General features: G+C 39.6%; 1 protein-coding gene across 2 annotated transcripts in view; it reads left to right on the plus strand.

Annotated features, from left to right (window-relative positions):
• The window catches only part of PRKG1 (protein kinase cGMP-dependent 1), a 504,212-nt gene that overhangs the window by 405,275 nt on the left and 73,603 nt on the right, over positions 1–25,334 (plus strand). For both annotated transcript variants that reach the window (XM_040607240.1, XM_040607238.1), the window contains exon 8: positions 19,390–19,455. In XM_040607240.1, coding sequence (XP_040463174.1) covers positions 19,390–19,455 — 66 coding nt within the window. The remainder of the gene's footprint in view (positions 1–19,389; positions 19,456–25,334) is intronic.

The following is a 25,334-nucleotide window of genomic DNA, read 5'->3' on the forward strand; positions in this document are numbered from 1 at the left end:
TAAAAAAATGCTGGAGTAATGCGGCTTAGTAAGCATGCAAAAGCCTGCTAGCATACAAATCTTTCTAAAACATGTTAAAATGAGCATTTCTAGGAGGGAAATTAAAAGATTTTCAATGAGTAAGGTTTTGTTCGTTAGTCTTGCAAGGCAGAAAAACATACAGATTAATATTTCTGAAATCCTTGGGAAATATTTGTTCCATATTTCTAAATAGGGAATATTTATACTTATTCTGAAACAAGATGATCTAGTCTAACTTGCATCCTTGTTGCATAAGCTGATAATATGAAGAGCCTGTTTCTGGCATTGATCTGTAGGATCAGTCTTACAGTCATGATGCACACAGATCAGTACAAGTAAATGCAAGAAAGTCATAAATCCCTGGATCTAGCACAGACTCATGCAGTCCTGATGGGGCTCAGTATGTAAAAATTACACCAGTTGATAAAAATCTTGAAGGCAGTGAATAGAAATGAAAAAGCTTGGGAGGGAAGGAACCAACTGTCTCCATGACCTGATGTTTCCATAACAAAACACCTGTTAAGGTTGAAGTACTGCCATTTCAATTTATTGTTGCAATTCAGTTCATAATTGCAAATAGAACTGAGCTGGAAATGAAGCTTCGCTTACACCTTCCTGTGGTTCAGATAGGCTGTTTAAGACCTCAGAGATCATTTATTTGGTTGGACTGTCAGTAGAAGACTTGCTGTGGCCCATCGGCCGCTCACACCTCCTTACGCCTTGTGTTCAACTCACTCTTCAGAGTGAATTAGTGAAGGAATAGTCCTTGGCATGTACCAAAGAATCCACAAATCCAGCCGTGACAAGATGGGTGCAATTACACCATTTTAAAACCAGGTAAGTTTGCACACGTGACTCAGTAGCCAAAGGTAAGGGAAGAGATACCCATCTCTTTTTTCTTCTTCCCCCTTAAAAGACTGAAAAGAGAAGGATTTCAGCTGATCATGTGAATATCTGCAGTGTATATTCTTAGTGCATTCTTGCAGCTGTTGTGTTTTACTGGATTTCCCTTCCCAAGCAGATGGGTTCCCCAAGGGACAGCACAAAGCTGAGTTTCTCTGCCTAGTAAAAGGCAGAGCAGACCCTGTGTCACATAACAGCCTATAAGTACCTGACTTGCAAGTGTTCACACGCCAATGCTGCCAATAATCCCTGTTTCCCTGAAGCAATAAGAAAAGCTGATTAAAATTAATAAAGAGGGTTGGGGTTTTTTGCAAAATATCTCATCTGGCTGCAGGTGCCAATGCTTTAGTAATGAGTATTTTCCACTTTCAAGTGTTAACACCTGGTGAACAGCTGAGGTGAGGATGCTGCTTCTCATGGGTGTATAGGCAGACTTCCCAATTTCATCTGCCACCTTTCCCAGCAGTACTGGCTTTTGGAAATGTTAGACTTTGGCTTGTATCTCATTCACCATCAAAGACGACTACAAGGGCCAAAGAAAACTGTGGTCACATGAGTTTTGTTAGCTGTGGTGAATCTTGGTAAGTTCTTATCAGTGAATAATGTGGTATTATTATCTTTATATATATATCAGAAAATAATGCAGTATCACGCATATTTGGCATGTTGTTCCTGCTAATATTTAGCTTTCTTATGTGTTTAGTGAACATGTGGTTTTAATGTGTCATAAAATGATACTGAAAGACTCAGATCAAGTCTCTTAATAAAATAGCAATGGTACAGATAAAAATTTGTTGAAAATCGCACTGTTTAGTTAATATGATTTTTTTTTTCAGAAACTGGAAAATATACTTACTTACATTTAGTACTAAAAGGTGAAGTGTTACTTACCTTTAGTCTTTTTCTGTGAGACCTAAGAATTCTTATCAACTGGTTTTCTTCATCACTGTCTATGTGGTTTTGCTACAGGACAAGTTAAATAGGGCTTAGCCTGTGAAACTCAGTTTAGAGTATGGCACAGGGACCCAAAATATCCCCAGCCTGCAGACTGAACACACTGTCACATGCAGACATGTGCAAAGAATGATGAATAAAACCCATTAATAAATACTTTAACATGTTGGTTCTAAGCTAAAACAATATAATGTTTTTCCATGGATCTTTCTCAAAAAAAAAAAAAAAAAACCCTACATATTTTTTTTAAAAATGTCTTTGAATCAAAAAGTTTGACAAGTGTTGACCTAGGCATGCCTTTATTTTGCCTGTATAAAGCTAATAGGACTCCTTCCTTTAAATATGCATGTGAGACGTTAATAATCTGAGAAGACAGTAACTTTTATCTAAAACTTCACTATGTCTTGAATGCACCAGAATTTCACATCTTTAGAAGATTAATTGAGCAGAAATTGCATTCCAATAGATACATTGACGTCCCAAGAACACCTAGTGGTACTATTACTACCAAGAAGAAAGATCCACGTTGTGAATACTAATATAAGAACACTTATAAAAAATGTAATCCTTGATTCCCAGATAACTTTTGCAGACTACTTAAGATTACTGTTTTCAAAAGATATCTGTATAATTCAGTCACGGACCTCATTTCTATAGATAAGATTTCTGGGCTTCCCACTGCTCTGATTGCTGCAGGTAAGGTGAAAGTTAGTTATAGGTAGATTTTTTTTAAAAAAAAAAAGCAACGCAATTTCCCGTCCTTGATCATTGATGCAGATTTTGTATTTTGTGGTTATAGAAGACGACATAGGCCATAATATAGTAAAACAGTACAAAATAATCCTTGTCATACTTTATGTGAGGTATGAAAAGTGATACCCATAAATTACAAGTATAGCCTATTTAAAATTCTGCTGTGGTTTGCTGGCATTTGAGCTAAATAATGATTGTAAGGAAGATAGCCCATAATCTTTCTGTTACTATTGAGAGATATAAAAAGGTTTCTTTTTTCTTGTTCTGTAGATGTTATTATTAAACTAGTGGGTTTTAAGCAACTGGATACAACAACAAACCATAAGCAAAACCCCAGTGCTTTGTTTTAAATAACGTAAGTTTTCTTTTTAATGGGATTTATGCCCAAAGTCTGATCCTACTTGAACTTTCTCCCTTTCCAGCTCTGAATAGATTGGTTTTCTTTATATATAATTGAGGTAAAATGCAGTTCAATGTCAAGTCGATTAGAAATGGTGGAAACACACACAGGTCTGTGGGGCCAGACAGGATCCACCCAAGGGTACTGAGGGAGCTGGCAGAGGAGCTCGCCAAGCTGCTCTCCATCCTTGATCAAGAGTCCTGGCTGACTGAGGAGATCTCAGGAGGCTGAATGTTAGCCATTGTGATACCTACCTACAAGAAGGGCAGGAAGGGAGATCTGGAGAACTACAGGCCTGTCAGCCTGACCTCAGTGCTGGGGAAGGTTGTGGAGCAGGTCGTCCTGAGCACAACCAGGGGATCAGGCCCAGCCAGCATGGGTTTGTGAAAGGCAGGTCCTGCTTGACGAGCCTGATGTCCTTCTATGACAAGATGACCTGCCTAGGGGATGAGGGGAAGGCTGTCGATGCTGTCTACCTGGACCTTTGTAAAGCCTTTGACACCATCTCCCACAGCATTCTCCTGGAGAAACTGGCTGCTCATGGTGCGGACAGGTGTGCTCTGTGCTGGGTAAAAAGCCGGCTGGACAGTCGGGCCCAAAGAGTGGTGGCGAATGGAGTTACACCCAGCTGGCGCCCAGTCACACGTGGTGTTCCCCAGGACTCAGTACTGGGGGCAGACCTGTTTAATGTCTTTATTGACGATCTGAACAAGGAGATTGAGCGCACCCTCAGTAAGTTTGCAGATGGCACCAAGCTGGACAGGAGTGTTGACGTGCTGGAGGGCAGGCAGGCGCTGCAGAGGGGTCTGGACAGGCTGGACCCATGGGCCCAGGCCAGCTGTATGAGGTTCAACCAAGCTCAGTGCCGGGTCCTGCCCGTGGGTCACAGCAGCCCCACACAGCCCCACAGGCTGGGGCAGAGCGGCTGGGAAGCTGCCTGGCGGGGAAGGCCCTGGGGGTGCTGGCTGACGGCCGGCTGGGCATGGGCCAGCACTGTGCCCAGGTGGCCAAGGAGGCCAAGAGCATCCTGGCTGGTGTCCGAAACAGCGTGGCCAGCAGGACCAGGGCAGGGACTGTCCCCCTGTACCCGGCACTGGTGAGGCCGCACCTCGAACCCTGTGTTCGGTTTTGGGCCCCTTGCTGCAGGAGGGACGTAGGGGTGCTGGAGCGTGTCCAGAGAAGGGCAACGGAGCTGGGGAAGGGGCTGGAGCACAAGTCTGATGAGGAGCAGCTGAGGGAACTGGGGTTGTTTAGCCTGGAGAGGAGGAGACTTGGTGGGAACATTATTGCTCTCTACAGCTGCCTGACAGGAGACTGTAGGCTGGTGGGGGTTGGTCTCTTCTCCGATATAACACGAGACGAGAGGAAATGGCCTCAAGTTACACCAGGGAAGATTTGGGCTGGATATTAGGAAAATGTTTCTTCACTGGAAGGGTGGTGAAGCATTGGACCAAGCTGTCCAGGGAGGTGGTGGAATCACCATCCCTGGAGGTGTTTAAAAAACAGAGATGCGGTGCTAAGGGACATTGTTTAGTGATGGCCTTGGCAGAACTAGGTTAATGGTTGGACTTTATGATCTCATAGGTCTTTTCCAACCTAAATGATTCAATGATTCTATGAAACCAACCTCCTTCAATGTTCTCAATCATTTTATTTAAGTGTGGACATTTTTTTAAAAGCCTTTTAAGCCCTTAGCAAATTTCAAGAAGAGATTGCCCATTTTAACACTTGAAGTAATTTAGTGCAGACCCAGAGAGGCACTTCACCCCCTCAGAGGAGGAGCTTGGACTCAGAGAGGCTGCTTCTCTGGGGCACGTCACTCAGCTATCAGTGTGGTTATAATTTATGATTTTATTTCAGGTCCATCTCTCATTTAAACTTCAGGTTTGAATTAGAAATACAATACATGGCAGAGCATATCTGCCTCACAAAAATAGACATGGTCTTACCTTGACTGATTTGGAGCCATTTAATGTGCTAGGGCTGTTGCATGGGACTGTGGTGTATGCAGGGGTTTGCTCCAGATGAAGCTGATAATGCTCCAATAAATTGTACGTGGACTGAAGTTCTGGGAAGCTGGAGAACAGCTGCAGTCCTGCCATGCAATACCTTTGCATACTGGATTTGTGAAGTAAGGGGAGAACAAATTTGCACCTGCTCATACTTACTGATGCAAGTTGTTCTGCCGCTTCCCATGTTAAATGTCCTCATATTCAAACACAATGTTGGGATTCATCACAATTTGTTCTTAAATATCTGCTTGGATGATACAAATGATAAAAGAAGCAGAAAGTTTCTTTGAAGGGTCAAAATGGTTTTTAATTATGTCTATAATAATTGCTCAGATTTTTATTGTGTGTTTCCTGGTGCTGGCTTCTGAATCTTCCACTTGGATATTCAAGTATTCATCAGCGTGCGTCATATAAAAATCATATAAAGTCATATAAAACCAGCCCTCAAAGAAATAAAATCCATCGTGACAGGGTGGTATATGTCGACCCAGAAGACTGGCCACTCCGTAGCACAAAAGAGCTGGTACAACATCGTGCTGTCAAGGCCAGTGCCTGTCACTGTGATAAAATACCTCTTCTTGGCGTTGTTCAAAGCAGTGGCAATATTCATCAACACACCACCATCAGTAGGAGATGAGTCCAGGAATAAGGATCCATCACTTTTCTCCTGGGAATATGCTAGGTGACAACCCTAATTGCTCTTTTAACACTTCTATCATACTCTCAGCAGCAGTTTCCTGTAGGTCAGAGAAGTGTCACCACCACCGGTGCTAGAAACTAATTAATTTCTTGCCACATCAGTTTGATTTGTTGGGTAGGAGTCTCACAGCGACAGAGAAGAGCTGGTCATAGGTGCTGTTTGTAATTCTCTTAGGCATGTCAGTTGTAAAACTTAATGTAAAGGGGGCTTTTTACTGAAACCCCCCCCCCAAAAAAAAAAAAAACCAAAAAAACAAAAGAAGAAGAAGAAAAAGAAAGAGTCCTTTTTATCAGCACAATATACTTCCAGCAGTTGCAACATCCTCAGATAATAAATACAAGGGATTATTCCTTTTATGATGATGTGTTTATCAGAGTTCATTTTGGTGCTTTTCTGCAACTGGTGGGTAGAGAATGCTCATGAAGAGTCAAACATTATATCTTAGCTGCTTGCTCTGTGATTTCTTGCTTTTATTTGGCTTTACTAAGTTATTACATTCTTGAAAATGTGATCTGCAAAATCCTGTGGTAGGGATGTGGCGCATCCTATGTGTGCGGTGTGTTGTTTAAGACCGGTAAGCTTTATTGGTCGAAGATAAGGCTCGTTTTCAAGTTTAAGCTCTATTTTCAGTAGTGTTATTCATCACTTTGGTACTTGTAATTTTGTCTTTTCTAATCTAATTAATTTAGTTTTCAAAGACTGTAAACCAGATGTTTGGTGTAATACTTAAGCTCATGTTTTCCAAAGTACTGTATGTCTTGTGCTCATCAAGAAGCACAATTATGCTTGGGTCAAAAGGGACCTCTAGAGCTCCTCTCGTTCACTCTGCTCCTCCAAACAGAGCCAGCTTTTGTTTTCTTTATTAAACTGTCTTGTAACTGAAGTGGGATCAGACCTAGTATTGACAAGATTTTTGTTTGGTCTTAACAAGTAAAACCTTGGGGTTTTGCGGGTTTTTTTTTTGCTAAATCAAGAGTAGACACTGGAGGAGAAGTGGTTGTTATAGCTGGCCATTCTGTGACTGCAGGCCAAGGTGAAGATGAAGTAGAAATTATTACAAATAAAAGATAATCAAAGCTTTAAGAAAAAAGTAGATTCTGACATATGGGGGCACCTCATTATCTCCATTCTCAAGCTTAGATCAGTCTAGTTTCTGAAACTGGACATGTGAACCTTATCAAGTCACAACTGCCATCATAAGTGGGAAGAATGAGGGTTATCAGCAGCAGTGGGGCCATTCAGGCAGCTGCAAGCTGGAAAACAGCGGTTATACAAGCTTTAACTATCCTTTCCTTCCAAATTTGTTGCAAAGTCTTGAAGGAAAATGCTACACATTGTGTCTGTGCAGGAGAACTCTATTTTTGGACAAAGGAACCACAACAGATATCATTTGTCTGGACTTGAAGACAAAGTTATATGTGGCAGAACGTGCACATGCAGAAATTAAACAGCGTGAGATGGAGTTGTAGGAGACGTTGAGAGGTGTATTCAGTGGGAGCAGGACAGTATTTGTACCATTGTACAAAACCTCAGTGAGATCTAATTTGGAGTATTCCAAACCACTGAGAACACTTATGTTCACAGAGGATGAATTCACACTGGTCCAGGTACAAAGAAGCCAAGAGAGCTTGAAACAAAAAGTTAGGAGACCTTGATTCGTTTGACTCTGTGAAATAAAATCTGAGAAGGTTTTGGAGTTTTTATTATATCAAGGGGAAGAAAATAATTATTTTAACTTGAGAATGGTTTTAGTCCAGGAATAATTGGATTTAAGCTTGCTATAGGTAATTTAGACTGGGAAACAGAAAAAGGTGCCTAACTATATGAGAAGGGAGTTCTGGAAGCATCTTCAATGACTCTACTGACAAAACTGATTTTAATTTGAATCTGTAAATTCATGAAAGATATTATATGACATACCTGAAATAGCAGGAAAATGGACTCTGTCATCCATGAAATTCAGAAAATTTCCACCAGCTCCAGGTGATGCCCAGAACCAGAGGGTCCTGTTCCCCTCCAGCTCCAGAACTCACGGGAAGTCCAGCTCTTGTGGGAATCTGCATTCAGCCCTGACTCCGCAGACCCAGAAATCAAAACTTGTTTAGAGCCTGAGTTCAAGGTCCAGTTCTGTATACTAATGAGGACCAAAAATATGGATATATCTGCTTTTCTTGACAGTGAAGTCAGTATATTATCATCCCTTAATATAGCAAAAAGGGAGAAAGTAATCCCAAAGTTAAAGTTTTTACCTTGGAAAATCATGAAACTTTTCCACCAGAAGATTGCAAGATTTAAATAAATAAATAAATCCTGATATGCCATACAAAACCTTTAGCATGAGGAAGAATGGTAAAAGGGACTATTTTAAAGGCAGTGGCCCAGTTTCCCTCACCTCAACTAAGTGACTGTGAAGATTAGAATGTACGTTAATTTATAGCTGTTATAATATAGAAGTACAGGTTCCTACAAACACCAAAAAAGAACTGAAACCAGCTGGAGTTCAGGATATTTCCTGAAGGCAAAGGCAGCCACATGTGAGTTAGTATAAGATGTAAGAAAGCCAAAACCGCTATTGTTTCTGCGCATCGAGGAGTGCTGAGGTGTTACATCCTCTGCTTTTATAGGATGTGAGCATGAATTCACTAGGACGAGTGGAGAGTGGTACTAGCCACGAAGCAGCACAGGTATTTCTAGTGCAGTTCCGCTTTCAGACATGGCCAGTCATTTCCTACTGAAATAGATTGAGAAAAATAAATACATCCACCTCTGCAGTAATTGGCATTAAACACACAAATATAAAATACCATGCAAATGAAGATGTGTGCTGCATAGCTGCTTTGTTGTTAGAAAAGTGATGGAATACTCTGCATCGCCATGCAGAGCAACAGCACATTTTTCCACAAACTCAATTTTGGAGTGATTTTTCAATCTGCAGAGAAGTTACAGTTATGAGTTGGATAGGACTACCTGGATGGGATATCAGCATCTTTGGGGTTATATTTGCTTTAAGTTGTGATTTATTTTGTATTGTGGTTACTGAATGAAGACTGTAAATTCTGCCTTGAAAGGACCTTACCCTTCTCATCTAGGCTCAGCGTAGGTGGAGTGTGAAATCTCTTTTGGCTTTTTCAGTGCTTCTCCAAAGTTTTTAGCTTCTCCTCAGGCTGTGGCAAATTGATTTTTCCAATTTTTCACTTTATTTTCTAAGACTGTATTATGCTGCTCTCCAGACACTACGTAACTGGGTTTGGCGTGTTTCTTAGTAAATATATTAGTGGTGATACAGCATAATCAAGGGGGTTTTTAGCAATATTTCTTAAAATATACTGTATCCTTCCTTTTTTACTAGTGAGATTGTTCATTAAGGTCTATGAATACTTTCGAATGGATAAAAATTAGGTTTCTTGTGACAGTGTCTTCCACAGACAAAACCTCTTTTGTTTTTTTCACTTTGATGCATGTTTTAAGCAGTTATATTGTGCTGGTTTATATTAGAAATGCAGCCTTTACATAGCTTGGCAGGTTTTGTGATTAGTCAGTGGTTGCTTAAATGGTGAAATAATGAGGGAGTGCAAACTGAGCATCTGAAAGAGTGGGGATTTCTAGTCCCACCTTCACACCTTTAATAGACAAGACAGTGATGAAGATATGGTGATGCATATCCTCTACGCAAGCACAGATCAGTTAGGATGGTTCTCCTTAAATGAGTGTATGGCTGTGTTTGTGCCAGAGACTGGTCCTGAACTTCCCTGTTCCCTCTTGGCCACATGTTCCCACTGCGTCCTTTCCACTGGTACCCTTACCGGTGCTTTCCCTAGTACCAATGATTACTAGCTGAGGGCTGAGTTGCACTGGTCTACCAGAAAACTAAGCCTGCTGAAGATTTGATTTATCCACATCATTTTAAGTGATCACAGAGCCGAAGTATAAAATCTGTTCCATCACTTTATGCATAGAAAGGAGAAAGTAAGACAAAAGAAAATGAGCAGTTTTAAATCTTTGTTGATGATAAATTTTCCCGTCGTTTTCCTTTCTGTCCTATTCCCACCATAAAATAACACACAGAATAAGAAATTGAATATTCAGACTAAATACTGTCCCATGGGCGTGTCAGTGCCGCAGACCATGATGTTGCAGAGGGATGCTCTGTTTGGCTTTACAAGAGTTAACCTATCAGAGGAGCCGAGCATGGCGGTGGGCAGCCCAGCATGGGCTGATTGAGTCTCCGCAGCTCTTCTGCATGCTGCTAGTACCACTCCAGCCAGCTGAAAGTTGGGTCGTCTCTGCATGCTGGCGTATAGAGCAGTGCCCACATGAAAGCCTAAGCTGGGTGGGAAGCACAGGCTTGCAGAGCCTCAGAAGAGATAATTGCATCAGTAGGAGGCTTTGAGAAGTCTGTGGAGGATACTGATTTCTCGCAGGAGCCCTCCTAGCTAGTCTGGAAGCTATCTGTGAAACCTCGCTTAACGAGATGCGAGAAGGCTGCTGAAGAAAGTAGCAGCAAGCATTTCCAGCTACCTTGCTGCACTCGCATCAGCAGGCACCAGTGTGCTCTTTCACATCATTAAGTGTTGGTGTCCAGGATATTAATGTTGTTGTTCTAGTCCAAAATGGAGGGTTTGGGCACTTTCTGCTCTTGCTTGTGGTGCTTTTGTTCCCATTATTGCCATGGTCTCTCATGCAGCAAATACAAGAAAGGGTTTGCTGTAATAAGCCAAGTGAAATCTATTCAGAGTGAAACTGGGTCCTGAGGTAGGTGCTGGAAACAGGGTGCTCCTACACTCCCAGGTACAAAGAGAGGATGACCTAGGTCCTGGTTCCACCCAGGGAGTCCTGCCAGGAGCAGCAGGAGATGGGAAGAGGCAGGGCTAGACAAAAGGCTACAGCATCAGGTGTGGTCCATCCAGGAAATGGGACACAAGCTACCTACATTATAGATACAAGGTCCATCCAAGAAAGGGCTAGAGACAAGAGACAGATCTGTACCTACAATTGAAGGTCCCTGGCTGAAGTGAAATGGGGCTTCTGGACCATGGTCAGAAGATGTTGGGTGAAGATCCCAGTGAGGCTGCTCAGGGCAATTAAAGCCTATTGGCACACTCAGGGCAATGACAAAGTCTTTGTTTTATGAATATAAACTTAAGTCCTTGACATCAGTGACAGCAGTTGGGTAGTATGGAAGAAAGTCAAAGGATCTGTAGGGTAACAGAAGGATGCAGTGCATTTGGCCTGCAGAAGTGAAGAAGAGATGAGTGGACCCGGAATAGTCAGTAACATGGGGAGGAAGGTAAGATGGGCACATTCACCAGGGTGGGGGCAATTGAAACCACTGGCACGGGCAGAACATTGCCATGGGAAGAGTTAGATAAGAGTATGGTGCAAATGACATGCCTTAGGTTGGATTGCAGTGACCTGAAGTATAGGAGATGGGAATTTGGTACCCAGGAAGCTTGGTGGTGTAGGCTGGTAGTGTCAGCCAAGGACAAGTGGTAGTGAAAAAATAGCTCCCAGTGCTTGTTCTCTAGATCCTGTTACTGGCATCCATAAAGGAGAAGCCATAAGCTCATTGCAACTCCCCTTCCCTTCTTTGCAGTGCTTAGGAATTTAACAAGAGCATTGTTTAAACTATAGTTCTTCTTTAAAAAAAATAATCATGAATTCACAATAAAACCTTAAAAAATGTTCTCAACCAAAAAAGCCTCTTACCATTTGCAGATAGGTCAGACATCCCTGCGATGAAATATGGTTTCATAGATAAATACATTGCTCATCGCTTCAGCATGACAAAGGCTGTTTGTCCCAGTGCTCTTATGCACAAAGAAGCCAAGCAAGAAAAAGAAAATAACATTCAGAAATACCTGAAGGAAGAAGAGAGAAAGGAAAAAAAAATCTGGCTATGTACAGACCTCAGCCTGCAAGAAGTTGCTTTGGGTGCAGTTGTTTCCACTAATCTGACTGAAGACTATTCTGTGTTAATGTAGAGTCTGGGATATAAATATAGTGGTTAAAGCTAGTAAGGCTGGCACAGCATCCGAGTGGCACGGTTAAGGGATAACCTGATCCTGCCTCTGCAGCGATCACATGCATGCAACTTTACAAGCACGCCAACACAGTGAAGACATTAAGCCAAATGGATGTGGCCTCCCTCGTTAATTATTGAAGAGAAGCCAGCTGCCAGTTCTGGTAGCACTGAGGCTAATTGCTGCCTGTGTAATCTAATGCATCTTGCTCAAGCTCTTTGTGCATTGGTTTACTCACCTATAAAATATGTTTGCAGATATTATCATATACCCTAGCTGCTTCTGAGATTTAACTGTGAGCATGTGAACCTCTTGCACATGGCTTAAAATGACATTGCGTAAGCACAGTGTTGATATTGTTCATGAGTAATAGATGTATTGTGTTACTTTAACTCTCAGATCACAGTTTGATTTGATTTTCATATAGCTGTTTTCATAAATAATGGAAAATTAGTAACTTACTGCTCAGGAAAAGTGCTTGTGGGTTAAATTAGTTGTAGCAGAGGTCATATATTACTTCCTGAATAGTTTGCAATTATCAATTACGGATTAAATATGGTGAGAATATACTGAAAGTGTGTAATAATGAGGAGTTATCTCTTTATTAACACTGTGACCCGTGTAGTTCATAACCCTTTCATGTTGTTGCAGCCATGATTACCTTGCAGCCAGGAGTTAGCAGAACAACCTGATTATGCCTCACAGCAAGGGGAAAATCCTTGTGCTGACTCTTGAAAGAGTAGGTTCCATCAGATTTATGCTAGCTTCGTGGTAATCAAGTGGTAGCAAGACCTTTTTTCTCTGCTTTCAGATCATGAGGGGCACATACCCTTCTCAGAATAGTTTTCAGCTGACACAGCCCCCTCTAGGTTTCCTGAATTGCTGGCAGCTTGTGGTCATGTATATAAATGTGAAGGTGGCTGGCAGGGGCTGATTTTACACCAGCTTTTAAAAATGCAGCAGAAGGTCTCTGTGTTATCAGTACTTCTTGCCCTCTGAATCTCCCCATTCGCTTCCAAGTGGCAGGCGTGGGTTTAATATTATCATACTATACATGATAGTGCCTGTCATAGTGCTTCTGCTTTAATTAATAATGGGTTTTGGCAATATTTATCTACATTACATCTATTAATGTCAGCATAGGTAGTCTGATAATGTAACACTTGTTAATTCAGCAGCATCACTATGTCAGATCTATAATCTAACAAAAATAAAAACAGCTGTCTCTTGCATAGTATCTTCTGTCTGTAGACCCAGGGGATCACACAGTACATTAAAGCATTTTTGTCATAGTAGTGTCGGAATCAGATAATGGAATATAGCAATATAGTGAAATACAGGAAATATTCCTATACATAGAAGTATATTCCTACATAGGAGAATATAGGGATACAGGAATCAGATAGTGAAATGGCTTGTTCAAGGCTGGGCTGAAGGCAGGGTCAAGGCAGACAAGGGAGCAGTTGCAGTCCGGTGCATTATTTTTAACAGTAGTTGTTTCCCCAAATGCATATGATGATTACAAAAATTATATATATTTTTAAAATTAGGACATTTGTATTAATACCAAAATAACAAAATAAATTGTATCAACTGGGCTTGATTTTCCGTCATTCATGAAACTGAAAAGGAAAAGCCGTCCAGGCATTTCCCTTTTCATGAAATTACACCCATCATTAATATGAAACAGAAAATAATTGTCAGGCTTCACACAGCACCCTGGAATGATCCCAGTACATCTTGACTTGTTGGGAGAATTTTGAGTTAAAATTTGGTGTAATCTTAGCAGCAGTTGTTGAATGTTTCATTTGCTTGTAGAAGTGTCGGTACACAGTAAGGACAGAGCAGAATGTTTTTGACCAACAGAGTCTTGGAAGACCTCGTGACCATCTTTGAGTCCTTAGCGTCCTAAATATTGTTTTTTTTAATCCTTGTCAGGGCTTAAACCTTTCTTTCAGCAGGAGCCACTGGGACTAAATATATTTTAGAAACAGTAAGTAAGTGCTAATGATGTGCTCATGAGACATAAATTATTAGAAGGGGTTGGTACATTTTCTAGCCTGTTTGGAGAGCTCTACAATTTGCTTATATTGAATAAAGCCCCTGTAAAATAGTATTTTTAAATAATTTTGTTTAAATGAACTGAAATGTTCTTTAAAAGTGGTTCCTTTTCCCAGTAGCTATAGAGCCTAAATTGCACAAGAATACAGGTGGCTGTCTGTGCATTTTGATACGTGCATTCAAACTGGGGTACCTTGAAGCAAAATCTGTTTCCTGTTGTGTTTTATTCCCTTTATAGATGGTGTGATTTTAATGCCTATGGGGATTTTCAGGGGTTTTCTTAAACAACATAATTATTTTCAAGTGAAGCTTTTTCAAGTTGCACATTTTATTAGGTTTGCATTAAAATGTTTAGAGTTTAGTAGACCACATTTTATTTATTATTCCAGTAGTGTATTTTTATAGTCAAAACCAATGGTAAATGGATGTTCTGTTCTCAGAAAGCTGAAGTGTTGGGAAACCAAACGTCAGTTTACAAGGGATGTTTTTCCCTATGGAAATCAATCAATAGATTGAGGTAACTGATACACACCATGGCTCACACTATCAACCATGGTGGACCACATCACCATTCTATAGGTCTGCACTTACTTGACTTCATCAATGTCTACCAAGACAGAGTAGGAAAGAGGGTGCAAAGTGGCACAAACTGTACCAATTAAAAGTACCATAAAATCAGCCAACAATTATGTTTCCATATGTGTTAGGTGATCACATCATTTACAGGATAGTCCTAATGTTTCAGGTCAAACTTCCTAGAGGTGACACCTGTCTGATCAGGCAGTGTTTCCTGGGAAGAGTGATCACCGTCCTAATAGGTTTGTGGACTGCCAAAGGGCTGTTGGCTGCAGCAGTATCCTGAAATGGATATTTAGGATTATTGATGGTTTTTTCTTTAAAAAAAAAAAAATTATGATGACAACCCATTTTTCTTTGACCAAGTAACTGAAAAAACTTGACCAGCCACCAAGAGTAGGTGTGTCAGTGTCTGGTCCTTGGTGGTTGTTCTTCAGAAGCTGCTGCTGCCTGAGAGCTCTGTGGTGGAAAGTTCAGGTCCTGTGGGCTTTTCATTCTGGAAATGAGTGTTTAGATCATTTAAACTTGATAATGGTGTTAATGAGGGTTTTCACATAAAAGATGGAAAGAGAAAATTAGGTCTTCCCTAGTGGGCTTTAAAAATTTGCTACAGGAAGGCTATCCAGAGGTTCATAATTTGCTGATATCCAAGTTCTTTAATGCATTTTACCACTTTCTGGCACCGTACACTTGACCTTGTTACAGTATTTTTAATAAGGTTGATTTAAAGTATGTAGGACAAGGTGTGCTGGCAGTAAGTAAAAGGAAAGAAAAATGAGAGAAATCAGTTATTAATTTGAACTTAGTAATAATAGCTCAAAACCCAACATCTCTATCTTCCCGTATTATTTTGTTGGGTATTTTCTGACTACACCATGACTTTCACATGGGAGATAAAAATTGGGTATTCTGAGGATTGGTACCCAGATTTGGCAATCTTCTGAGAAAACAGCCTTAGCTCTGTCCGTTAAAGAGAGGGTTTTGCCTGCCTACAGATGCAAAAATATCTTTACGATATTTTAGCTTTAAATCAATTTTGACTGACAAAATGCCAGTCAGGGGACAAGCAGAAGAGGCTCATCTTCCTGTAGATTTTTCCTGTAGCAGGGTACTTGCACCTCATAAAAAATGTTATTTTGTGCTGGGAGGCTGCATCTAGGGGGACTGATCCCAAAAGCTGGGCAGACATCATGCCAGGGTTGCACCAATTGTGTCCATCTTCTGGAAAGAGCACAGAGCTGTGTTTGCCAATGGTGTAACAACAAGTTTCAAGCAAATAGAATTGTATATTGATAAATCATTCAAATGTAGTTTCCATTTATCTGAAGAATTGTATTGGCATTATTATTACAGGGTTAGGCGTGGTAGGAGCTATGAAAACCAATGTTGGAGCAGCACTTTGATGAGTTAGGCGATATAGGAAGGCAGAAAGCAAAAAGATGGGAACCATCTCAAAGATTTTTAAATCTAAGAAATTTTTGCAGCCTAAGGTAAAATCAGGGAACAGACTTTATCTCTGATTAAAGCTGTTTGTATCTTTCATATTTGCATTTTCCAGCACACCTTTTTAAGTGTAATGGCAGAAAAGTTCCTGGAAATGGTTGAAAACATCATCGTTCTTAAATTTAGTTGTTAGGAGCTTATCCAAACAAAAATTGTTGAAAATTCCTGAGTTATATGTGGTGAACTGGGCTACAGATTATGATTTTTATATATATATATATATGCATTTAATAAATAATGTACTCATGTTTCTAGTGATGTGATAACACACTTTGCAAGAGCTTTAAGAACATGGATAACATTGTCATCTAATTCCACTGTGGGTTTAAAGAGCTGAAGCATGGTGATACAAGGTCTCCTGCCACAGCTTTTGGCATGTGCCCGGGGCAAAGGCTGTGTCCACTTGTGTACATCCGTGTACCTCTTTGTGTTTCCAAAATACCCTCTGCTTGTATTTCTCGATGATGCACACTAGAAACCCCCTGCAGCAGCTGTGACCTTTCTCCAAGTTCTGAAGTTTGAAGCTGGAGGGGCTGTAAAATACCAGAGCTCGCCCAGAGGACAAAATATAGTAACGGGCTGGAAGGAAGCAGGCATTTTCCCGGGGGAAATGGTGGAGGCAAACAGTAGCAATGGAGTATTTGGAAAGGGAAGGCGATTCCTCTGATGAAGAATGCTGTTTTTCGGGGAGCAGTGATGAGTACTCCTGTGATGAAGTCCAGAAAGTGTCTGAGTCAGTGCTCACAAGCCAGGCTTTTACATAATTACTTGTGGCATTTGGTGGTGTGCACTCCTAATAATTACTTGTTGCATTTAATGCCCTGAACTTCTAATAGCTACTTTTGCATTTAGTGCCGTGCACTTAGAATAATTACTTGTTGCATTTAATGCCATACATTTCTAGTATTTACTTTTGCATTTAATGCTGTGCACTTCTAGTCATTACTTGTCGCATGTAATGCCATGCACTTCAAATAATTACTTTTGAATTTAATGCTGTGTATTTATGTACTTCTAATAATTATTTGTTACATTTAATGCCATGTACTGTAGCTGGTGGCAGCCTATCAAAGTATTACCTTTTAAATATACCTTTTAAAACATGGACTGACAATTTGTTTTGCTTGAAGATGATTGAGGTTAAGTTGTAGATTGGTGGCATGACCCTAGGTACGTTTGTCACTTTTAAGCCTATGTGAGGTGTTGGCAGTGTTTGGAAGTCTGAGTGTGTCTTGTATTTCACAGCTGATGTACATAAAGGTTTAATGTTCATATAGAACTGGAAATATGTTAATTTTTTCCTTCTGATTTAGAAAATTGGTGAGATTTTTAATCCTGCTTGCAGCCTGATTGGTAAACATCCCATAACACAAAAGCATGCAAGGTTTATAAACCCACTTACAATCGATGCAAACTGTGGAAACAGAAAACTGCTTTCCCCTGTCAGTCCCTTTGTTCAGTATTTGTGGGACAAGGGTCCTGCAGCAGAGGGGAGGTTTTAGGCAAGGATGTGCAAGATGGCTTTGGAGAATACCCAAAGATAGCAGTTTCTTAACTTAACACTTCATATGTGAGCCACTTCATCATTCATTAAAAACCCCTGGTTTTTCCTACTTATCAGTTATTTCTGCTTGTGCAGAACAGAAGGAAACCTCAGAATTGCATGACTTTCTGATTTACAAAAACCTTGTCAACCCTCTGGCTCTTGGGTGTTTGTGCAAAGCGAAATGCCCTTTGGGAAAGTCCCTTCGTTCTACATTAATTTCATGCTGATTAAAAGGGTGTATTAAAGTACAAGATAGTGGAAATCATAACAGTTACTTGTGCGTTTTAATCTCTAATGTTGTTTATTTAAGATGTTTCAACTGAAGCCACCAATAGCTGTATTTTACTTGCCTGTAATCATGTAACTATTATACAGTAACTATAGCCATGTCTATAATCTATAACTATAAGGGTATAAACTGTCTTGTTGTGGCAGAAAGGCGTCTGAGATAACAGGACAAGTATGTGAAGTTTTAACTGGAATGAATGAAAAACCAAAAAATTTGCTTACTCATTCTAATATATTAATGTACCAGCAAAAGTTGGCTACAGCAACTTAATGGGATATTAAATAGTATTGTCCCTTATTTTCTTTGTATTTACCAAATTTTTAGAATTTAATAGAGATAATTGCCTACTACTATTTGGCTACTTCTTTCTACTTGCTTTAAGGTACCATAATTTTGTTTATCGGTATGGATAAATTAGCACGGATACTTAATTTCATTGAAAGTGGACTCAACAATGGCATTCAAATGTAGGCTTGAACATTAATGTTTCTTTCGTTTGTATTTCTTTCTAGTTGCTTTGTTTTAAATATATTAAAGTAAAATTAGCTCAATTAAAGTAATTAAAGTTAATTAATGATTACCTCTAAAGGGAGAGTGCATATTCCTGTATGAGTGCATATGTACCACCCTTTTTTTTTTTTTTTTACTATATTACTGTTTTAATACCTCCAGTCTTTAAACAGGGGAACTGCTATTTCTAACAACATTTTAAAATCCATTTTCTATTTCAGTGGAAATGTACAGTGGTTTTCCTGTCTAAATGAATTAGGTGTTTTTAAAAGAGGTGGGTGTCTTTTGCCTGTAATCCACTTACCCTTCATACTTGGGAAGTGTTGGAGTGAATTTAACTCTGAATCCTGTACATTTGTTTGACCAACACAGAAAATGCAACAGCATCTCTTAATCTCTGATGAAACACTGAATCAGTATGATTAAAAAGAATTAACTTCCTATTTTGTAGCATGAGCTGGCAGTGGCCCGGTGGGGCAGGGAAAGGGAGAATACAAACTATTTGGTAATGAAGATACAGAAAAAATTCTAAATGCAGTATTTTTTCTGGTGAAAAGTGCCAGCACAGCGCTTTAATGCAGAGACCTTTCAAAGGCTCCATCCTAATCAGGCCGCTTTTATATGCCTGATAGTCCCAGCCTCCTCCGTGCTCAGATAGCAAATACATAGCGAGTCCTATAGTCTGCTGCATATGTTGTACCTGCTCTGAGTAGCAGAGCTGATGTCTTGCTTAACTAGATGTTTCATGTTCCAACACTGAGATATTATGTAGGTTTTGGGGTAGAAGGACAAAAGACGTCTAAGTGTTCATAAATAAATCTATGCAAATATCTAATATTTTGATAGCTTCATAGTGAGAAATGAGACTTTGCCTAAAATAGATGGAAAGCATGGGCTGATGTGTGTCTGGATGTCTTATTTATAAGGGGAACCAGGAGTTTTTTTCTGCTCGTGCAGGGTTTTTAGCTTTTCTGTGCTTGAAGCCTGTACGGATGATGAACATCAAATCAGTATAGGGGAAAAGCTATGAAACCCAGAGATTTATTCTTGAAGTTCATTAAGAGTGCAATATGTTTGGAAATAAAAAAGATTGTCATGAAAATAATACAGCTTACTTAAGTAATACTTTATTTTCTTTCAGGGAGGATGTCAGAACAGCCAACGTCATTGCAGCTGAGGCAGTAACTTGTCTGGTCATAGACAGAGAGTAAGTACAACATTTTCCTGCTGTGGGGTGAGGTGTATCTCAAGTTTGCACCTTTTACAGTTTTTAACTAGAGCCTTTGATCATTTTCTCCAGAAAGGTCATTTGATTTTGAGTAATACAGTCATAGTATATATGGGTCCTTGATGAAGTAGAGGGAAGGTCCCTCTAAATCAGTAAGGCAAAACTCAGTAGTGACAAGTACAGACAATTAAGAAGTGCAGAAAGACAAAATGGAAGTAGATGGGGAGATAGCATTACTGTGGAAACGGATCCAGGCATTACGATGGAACACAGATTGCGTTCTTGTCGATAAAATGTTATGAAAGGCATTGACCTTCTGGCAGATTTTAGAGCAAGATGTTGTTATTCTAGTCCATGTGGGGATGGAGAGCCCTCATCCAAAGGACGTAGACCTGCCTGAAGCTCTGTGGCTCGAATGAGATAGAGAAGATCAGAAGAGGAAAATGATGTCTTATATAGGGAGCTTGAAGGAATTAGGGGGCTTTAATCTAGAAGAGAAATGTCTGGGCTAGGAACTTTTGCAGAGGTGTAGGAGAGCACAGAGGCAAATATTATCAGTGGTTTCTCTGTCCTTGAATACTTTCCTGGGCATAGTCTTGATGCAAGACACCGTCAAAGGTCAGATGCTGGGTTAGGAGTGACCTCTGAAACCCTTCTCATATTCTGATGATGTACATGATTCTATACTCAAGTGTCTTGTAGGTATGATCTACATACACTCAGTCCTGGTTTGACACAAGTTTTGTATTCAGTTATCTTACAGTCTTTCATTTCTAGAACTCTAGTGTTCTGTAATGGATGAACTGGGGAACAATAATTCAAAAATCCTAGGTCTTCTGATACAGTTTTTTTATGATCAATTAAAAAAAATGGTCTGTCCATTGAAAACAGATGATGAACTTCAGGACTGTCAGCTGAGCGGCTTGCTTTCACATACACAAGCAAGGTAGCCTTGTAGATAAAAGACACACTATGCCTTAGTGTTCTGTGGGACAAAGAGAAGAATTGACATAATTACATAATTTAGCAAGCATTAATTCAGAGAAATACAAAGCAAGAAGTCATTTATGCATTTTTTCTGAACACTTCTGTAAGGGTTATTTGGTTTGCACTGTAAGCTTTTAAAAAAAACCAAGTAACTAGTAACTGCAGAGTCAGTCATTCCTGGTCATTTTACAGACTGTTTCTATGCTTGTCTCTTGTTACTTTTTCTCAGTATATAATGCCCTTGAAATAGTAAGGAAGTACAAGTTAAATTTAAACTGATGAAGCTGTAGTTAATCTATACCAGAGATCCTAGTAATGCTCTGCAATTAGTAGCAGAGCAACACTATTTATAAGAATCCTATTTATAGTGCAAGAAAAGTAATGCTATTTATAGCACTATTTATAGTTCAAGGAAGGTTGTCCTGGTCCTGACTAGTTCTAACTTTCTTGTCATAGCTCTTCTCTTACATTGTTATTTTATAGGCATGTGAATAACTATAGAAGCATATTTTAATATGAAGAAAATCTACTAAGACTTCTGTAAATTTGGAAAATTATGCAGATGCCATTCTGTTAATGAGGGGAAATAGCATTACTTTATATCCAGATACACAGAATATTACAACATTTGGGTTGTTATGGTGGCCATGGTAAGTGTTCACGTTGAGTCACCAGATGCAAGAAAGCAATGGAAACTGGAAGCCAGCTTTACCTACAGTCTGAGCTGTTCTGTGCAGAAGGAGGAGTGATGCACGTCATTAAGGTTGCCTAATAACTTTCTATTACAAGACAAGCTCTTTGCTTAATAAAATGTAATTATTGAAGCAGAAATTTTCATGCTCTGTATGTGTCTCTATCTGAAACACGTCAGCAAAATTGATGTTGCAATTTCAAAGAACAGGTTAAGGAAAATATCATTTCCTTAATGGTCAATCCATTTCTTTGAGAAACTGGAGAAATTTAGTCTTGGTGACGGTAGGGGTTAGTATTACCCATTGGCATTATCTTGTCAACAGGGTAACTCTTCCAGCTTCCTTGTACAAGTCTTCCGAAGACATCCGAAGATTGTTCCACAGAACACCTGACAGCCACGCTGCTAATACCGCTGCTGTACTCCCATCTAGTTAACACCTGAACTATAGAAGTCACACCTTGGTATCACAGCAGGTTCTTCCTAAGAGAGATGGAAGATTGATTCTCTGGATTTGTCAATATTATGAACAATTGCAGGGCTGTTGTAGTTGCTGGAAGATTTTGAAGTTAGTAATACAGGAAACTTTTTTTATAGGGATGAGCCAGGCCACCAAGCAAGCTCTGGGAGAGCTGGGTTTGAAATGGGACATTGCTTAAGCATGACAAAATGAAATGGTTTGCCTAGACTATTTTCTGAAATTAAAAAAAATATGCATTAAAATGCTACAGGGGTGAAGCAGTGGGAGTTGAAAATACCATGAGGAAAAGCCAAACAGTAGTACATGATGAGTCTTTAATCAGAAAATTCTCACAATGTCAGTGTTACCTTGCTTTTTAATTTCCTTGTGAAACAAAGCGGCCATTACAGTCACAAAAACACCCCAAAGATGCCCAAAAAGTAGTATAGCTATTTCTTGCAAATCTGTTTAGACAGGCTTTGCAACAATGGATTTTCAGCATCCTTTTCTGATGTAGAAATGATCAGAGGCATGGTCTAACAAAATTAGCACTTGATGTGTCCCACAGACTTTAAGCCATTTGGTTGTTCTTTTAAAATAAGTGGACTATTTCACATAGACTCTGTAACATATTTTCTGAAATTAGCATGCGTAGCATAGAAGAAATATGAATGTGTGTGTTTATTGTGTCAACTGCTTTAGCTCAGTTGGTTGATACAATTTTGACCTAGATGTAAGTGGTGGGAGTCTGCACACTTAGGGCAGAAAACAAGAAAGGTTTGGTGTGTTATTTTAAGGGAATGGGAATGAAGAAAATGTAACAGCATGTTAAGTTAATAACAACAAGGGAAGTATATTTATTCAGGGAATGAAAGTTACTGAAGCTCAATGTGTGTGATTTTTGAGCTGGAAGCTATATGCAGACAATATATCATGTGCTATAGTTCATGGAAGAGAAAAAGTGAAAGTTTGGGTTGCAACTGGAAATTATTCTGGAGTTCAGATTTTGAAGGCATGGAGAAGGGGAGGCACAAAGAACTGAAGCATTACAGACACCACCTGAAGCATTGCAGATACCAGCTGAGACATCAGTGGATGGCAAATATCCCAATAAGGACTATGACTCTTCAAAGATAATGATGACAAACAGGGGGAAAGTGTGAGCTAGCACAGGGAAAATGCGAGCTGGCAGAGGGAAAAAAGACATCAAGTAATAGGTTTATTGTGCTGGGGAATGGGCATAAGCAGCAGACAGTTACAGAAGGTGAGAAAGCAAGGAGGAACACTTAGCTTTGGCCAAGAACTGGAACCTGTGAAGAAATCTAGGCTGTGATTGTATGAAGAAGGGAGATATTGCAGCCGTTACAGAAAATTGTGCAAGGAGCCAGAGAGGCAAACTGAGGCCTCCCAAGCAGAAGGAATCTTGGGCATGGAGAGAACAGAAATATTATAGAGGAGCAGCTTTGTATGAAACACAGCTGGAGAAAAACATGATAAAGGTAGTAAGGATTAATTTCATAGGTAGTCAATAGATGGGACCCTAATAAGGAGATGTCCAGCAGGGATATCTGTTGTGGGTCGAAATCACTTTGAAGAAGATAGCAAAGGAGTAGCAGTGAAGGGACTCCTGGATGTGCCTGGATATGGATGCATTTAGACATAAATAATATAAATGTGAAAAGTTTTTGTGGAAAGCAAGTTTTCTGGACCTGTATCATTATAAATGACTGTAAATTTCCAAAGAGGGAAAAATAATTGCTACTAAAAATGGAAAGTCCCAGATACTCTGGAATATGGTGGTGTAACAAGTGTTCACTGAAACAGCAGAGCTGGTTGAAGCAAGTTTTGGCGCATGATGAAGGCAATGTCATGGGTGGTTTCTTTGTAAGCAGTGATGAGCATACTATGGAAAATAACCTTGGATGAAGTTATAATTTGTTAATTTAGGTTAAATTAACTAGACGGCTTAAAAAGTAGGTCTGTAACACTGGTTCTCAATATTAAAAATGGAAAATTGAGACATTAAAAGGCCTCTTTGGGAAATTAGCTGGACAAGGGCACCTACAATTCCTTCATCTAATAGGCTTCAGTTCTTAGAGATATGCATCATAGAAAGGTAACCCATTTAGGAAGTTATTTATAGGGATTTATAGAAGTTTGTGTTTGGAAATGACTGAGGAGAATTGGCTAGTTTGAGATCCCTATAGTATTTAGAAAACCTATAGAAAAGGAAGCAAGCTTCAGAGGTGGGATTTCCAGGTGAGGCAGCTGCTGTAGTGCAGTCATAACAAGCTCTACAGTGACCACATTGGAAGTACCATTAATTCTGGTCACCCAAGGAAAAGGACAGTAGCAGCAAACAGATTATTTGCTATAACATTAAGAGTTACCATCTTGCTGGAAAAGAATAGTGTAGTCCTAGCTGGTCAGGTGTATTTCAAAGAAACAACTTGGTAATCAGCAGGAAAAAAAATTCCAGGGTATTTCATGTTATATTCAAAGTTTCAACATGCATGCTGTCACTGAAGAGGAGATTCCACTAACCTGGTAGGGGAAATAAAATGAGATGGTGACAAGGCTGATCAAATGAGGATGACAGCTTTGCTAAGGGTTCTTAGCACCAGGCAGGCTGACGTCTTCTCCACACTCAAGCTTAATGGTGAGACAGGGTTGATATAGCCAGGCGGTCTAGAGGGAAGGAGACGTTGGAAAATCAGCTTGGAAGGTTCAGCAGAACCCACATATTGTTCATGGGAATTTTAAAAGTATACTTCTCACCATTTCAAGGAATTTGTAGAAACCTATGGATACTTGGGAAGCCAGACAGCTCATTGCAAAAAAATTTTCAGTTTTCTTCCCATCAAACATATGATATAGGTAAACATATTAATACTTTATAACAGTTGCTACTTGTCAAATGTCTTTTATTAATTTTTAATCCCTAGAGCAGCTTTTACTTTACAATCTGTAGACTTTCTGTGTTTATGACTTGCTAAGACCTTATGTGAAATAAAATTGAGTCTGTTGCTAGTTAAATATTTCCTATTGTGATACTGCGGTAATTCATCCTCTGGGAAGAAACTAATTGTGGGAGACGCACAGTGTTGCCTTCAAAGTGTTTCAAGATTAGCCCTGTTGAAGCTCGTGAATTTTCAGGCTCCCTGGAGGGGTTATTAGTTTTGTTGTAGAGGTACAGGTGGACTGTTTGGGGAAAAGTTAACAATTATGGTGTGCTGGATTGGATGGACTGGTCCTCTAGGAAATTTTCTATAAAATACCTTCTGATAAAAATTATGTGGATGCTAGCAGGACAGCATTGACCGTTTGTTCTGTAAATCAATTTTAATTAAGATGTACAAACACACTTTACTTGCAGCTACTTTGTATGGTGATAAAACAGGAGGAAAAGGTTCAAAACTCAGTCCTAACATTTTCATCATTGTTGGCACCCTGTGAGAGAAGTTGTTGCAACTTCTTAATTTTTTTTTTCACATGTGCCTCTTGAAACTGAAAAAGTGTTTGAAAATGTTCATAGATTTTCATGAACTGTAAGAATATTTACACTGAAGTTGATTCAGGTTCATCTTTTATTTATATGTGATATTTTTCCTGCGTATAATTTATTTATGTTTATAACAATATTTTTCTGGAGTGCTGAGATTTACCAGGTATAAATGTGTGTGCTGGGCATATAAAATTGCATAATGCAAGTGTTAGAGA

The sequence above is a fragment of the Falco naumanni genome, chromosome 9 (assembly GCF_017639655.2).
Source record: "Falco naumanni isolate bFalNau1 chromosome 9, bFalNau1.pat, whole genome shotgun sequence".
NCBI lineage: Eukaryota > Metazoa > Chordata > Aves > Falconiformes > Falconidae > Falco > Falco naumanni.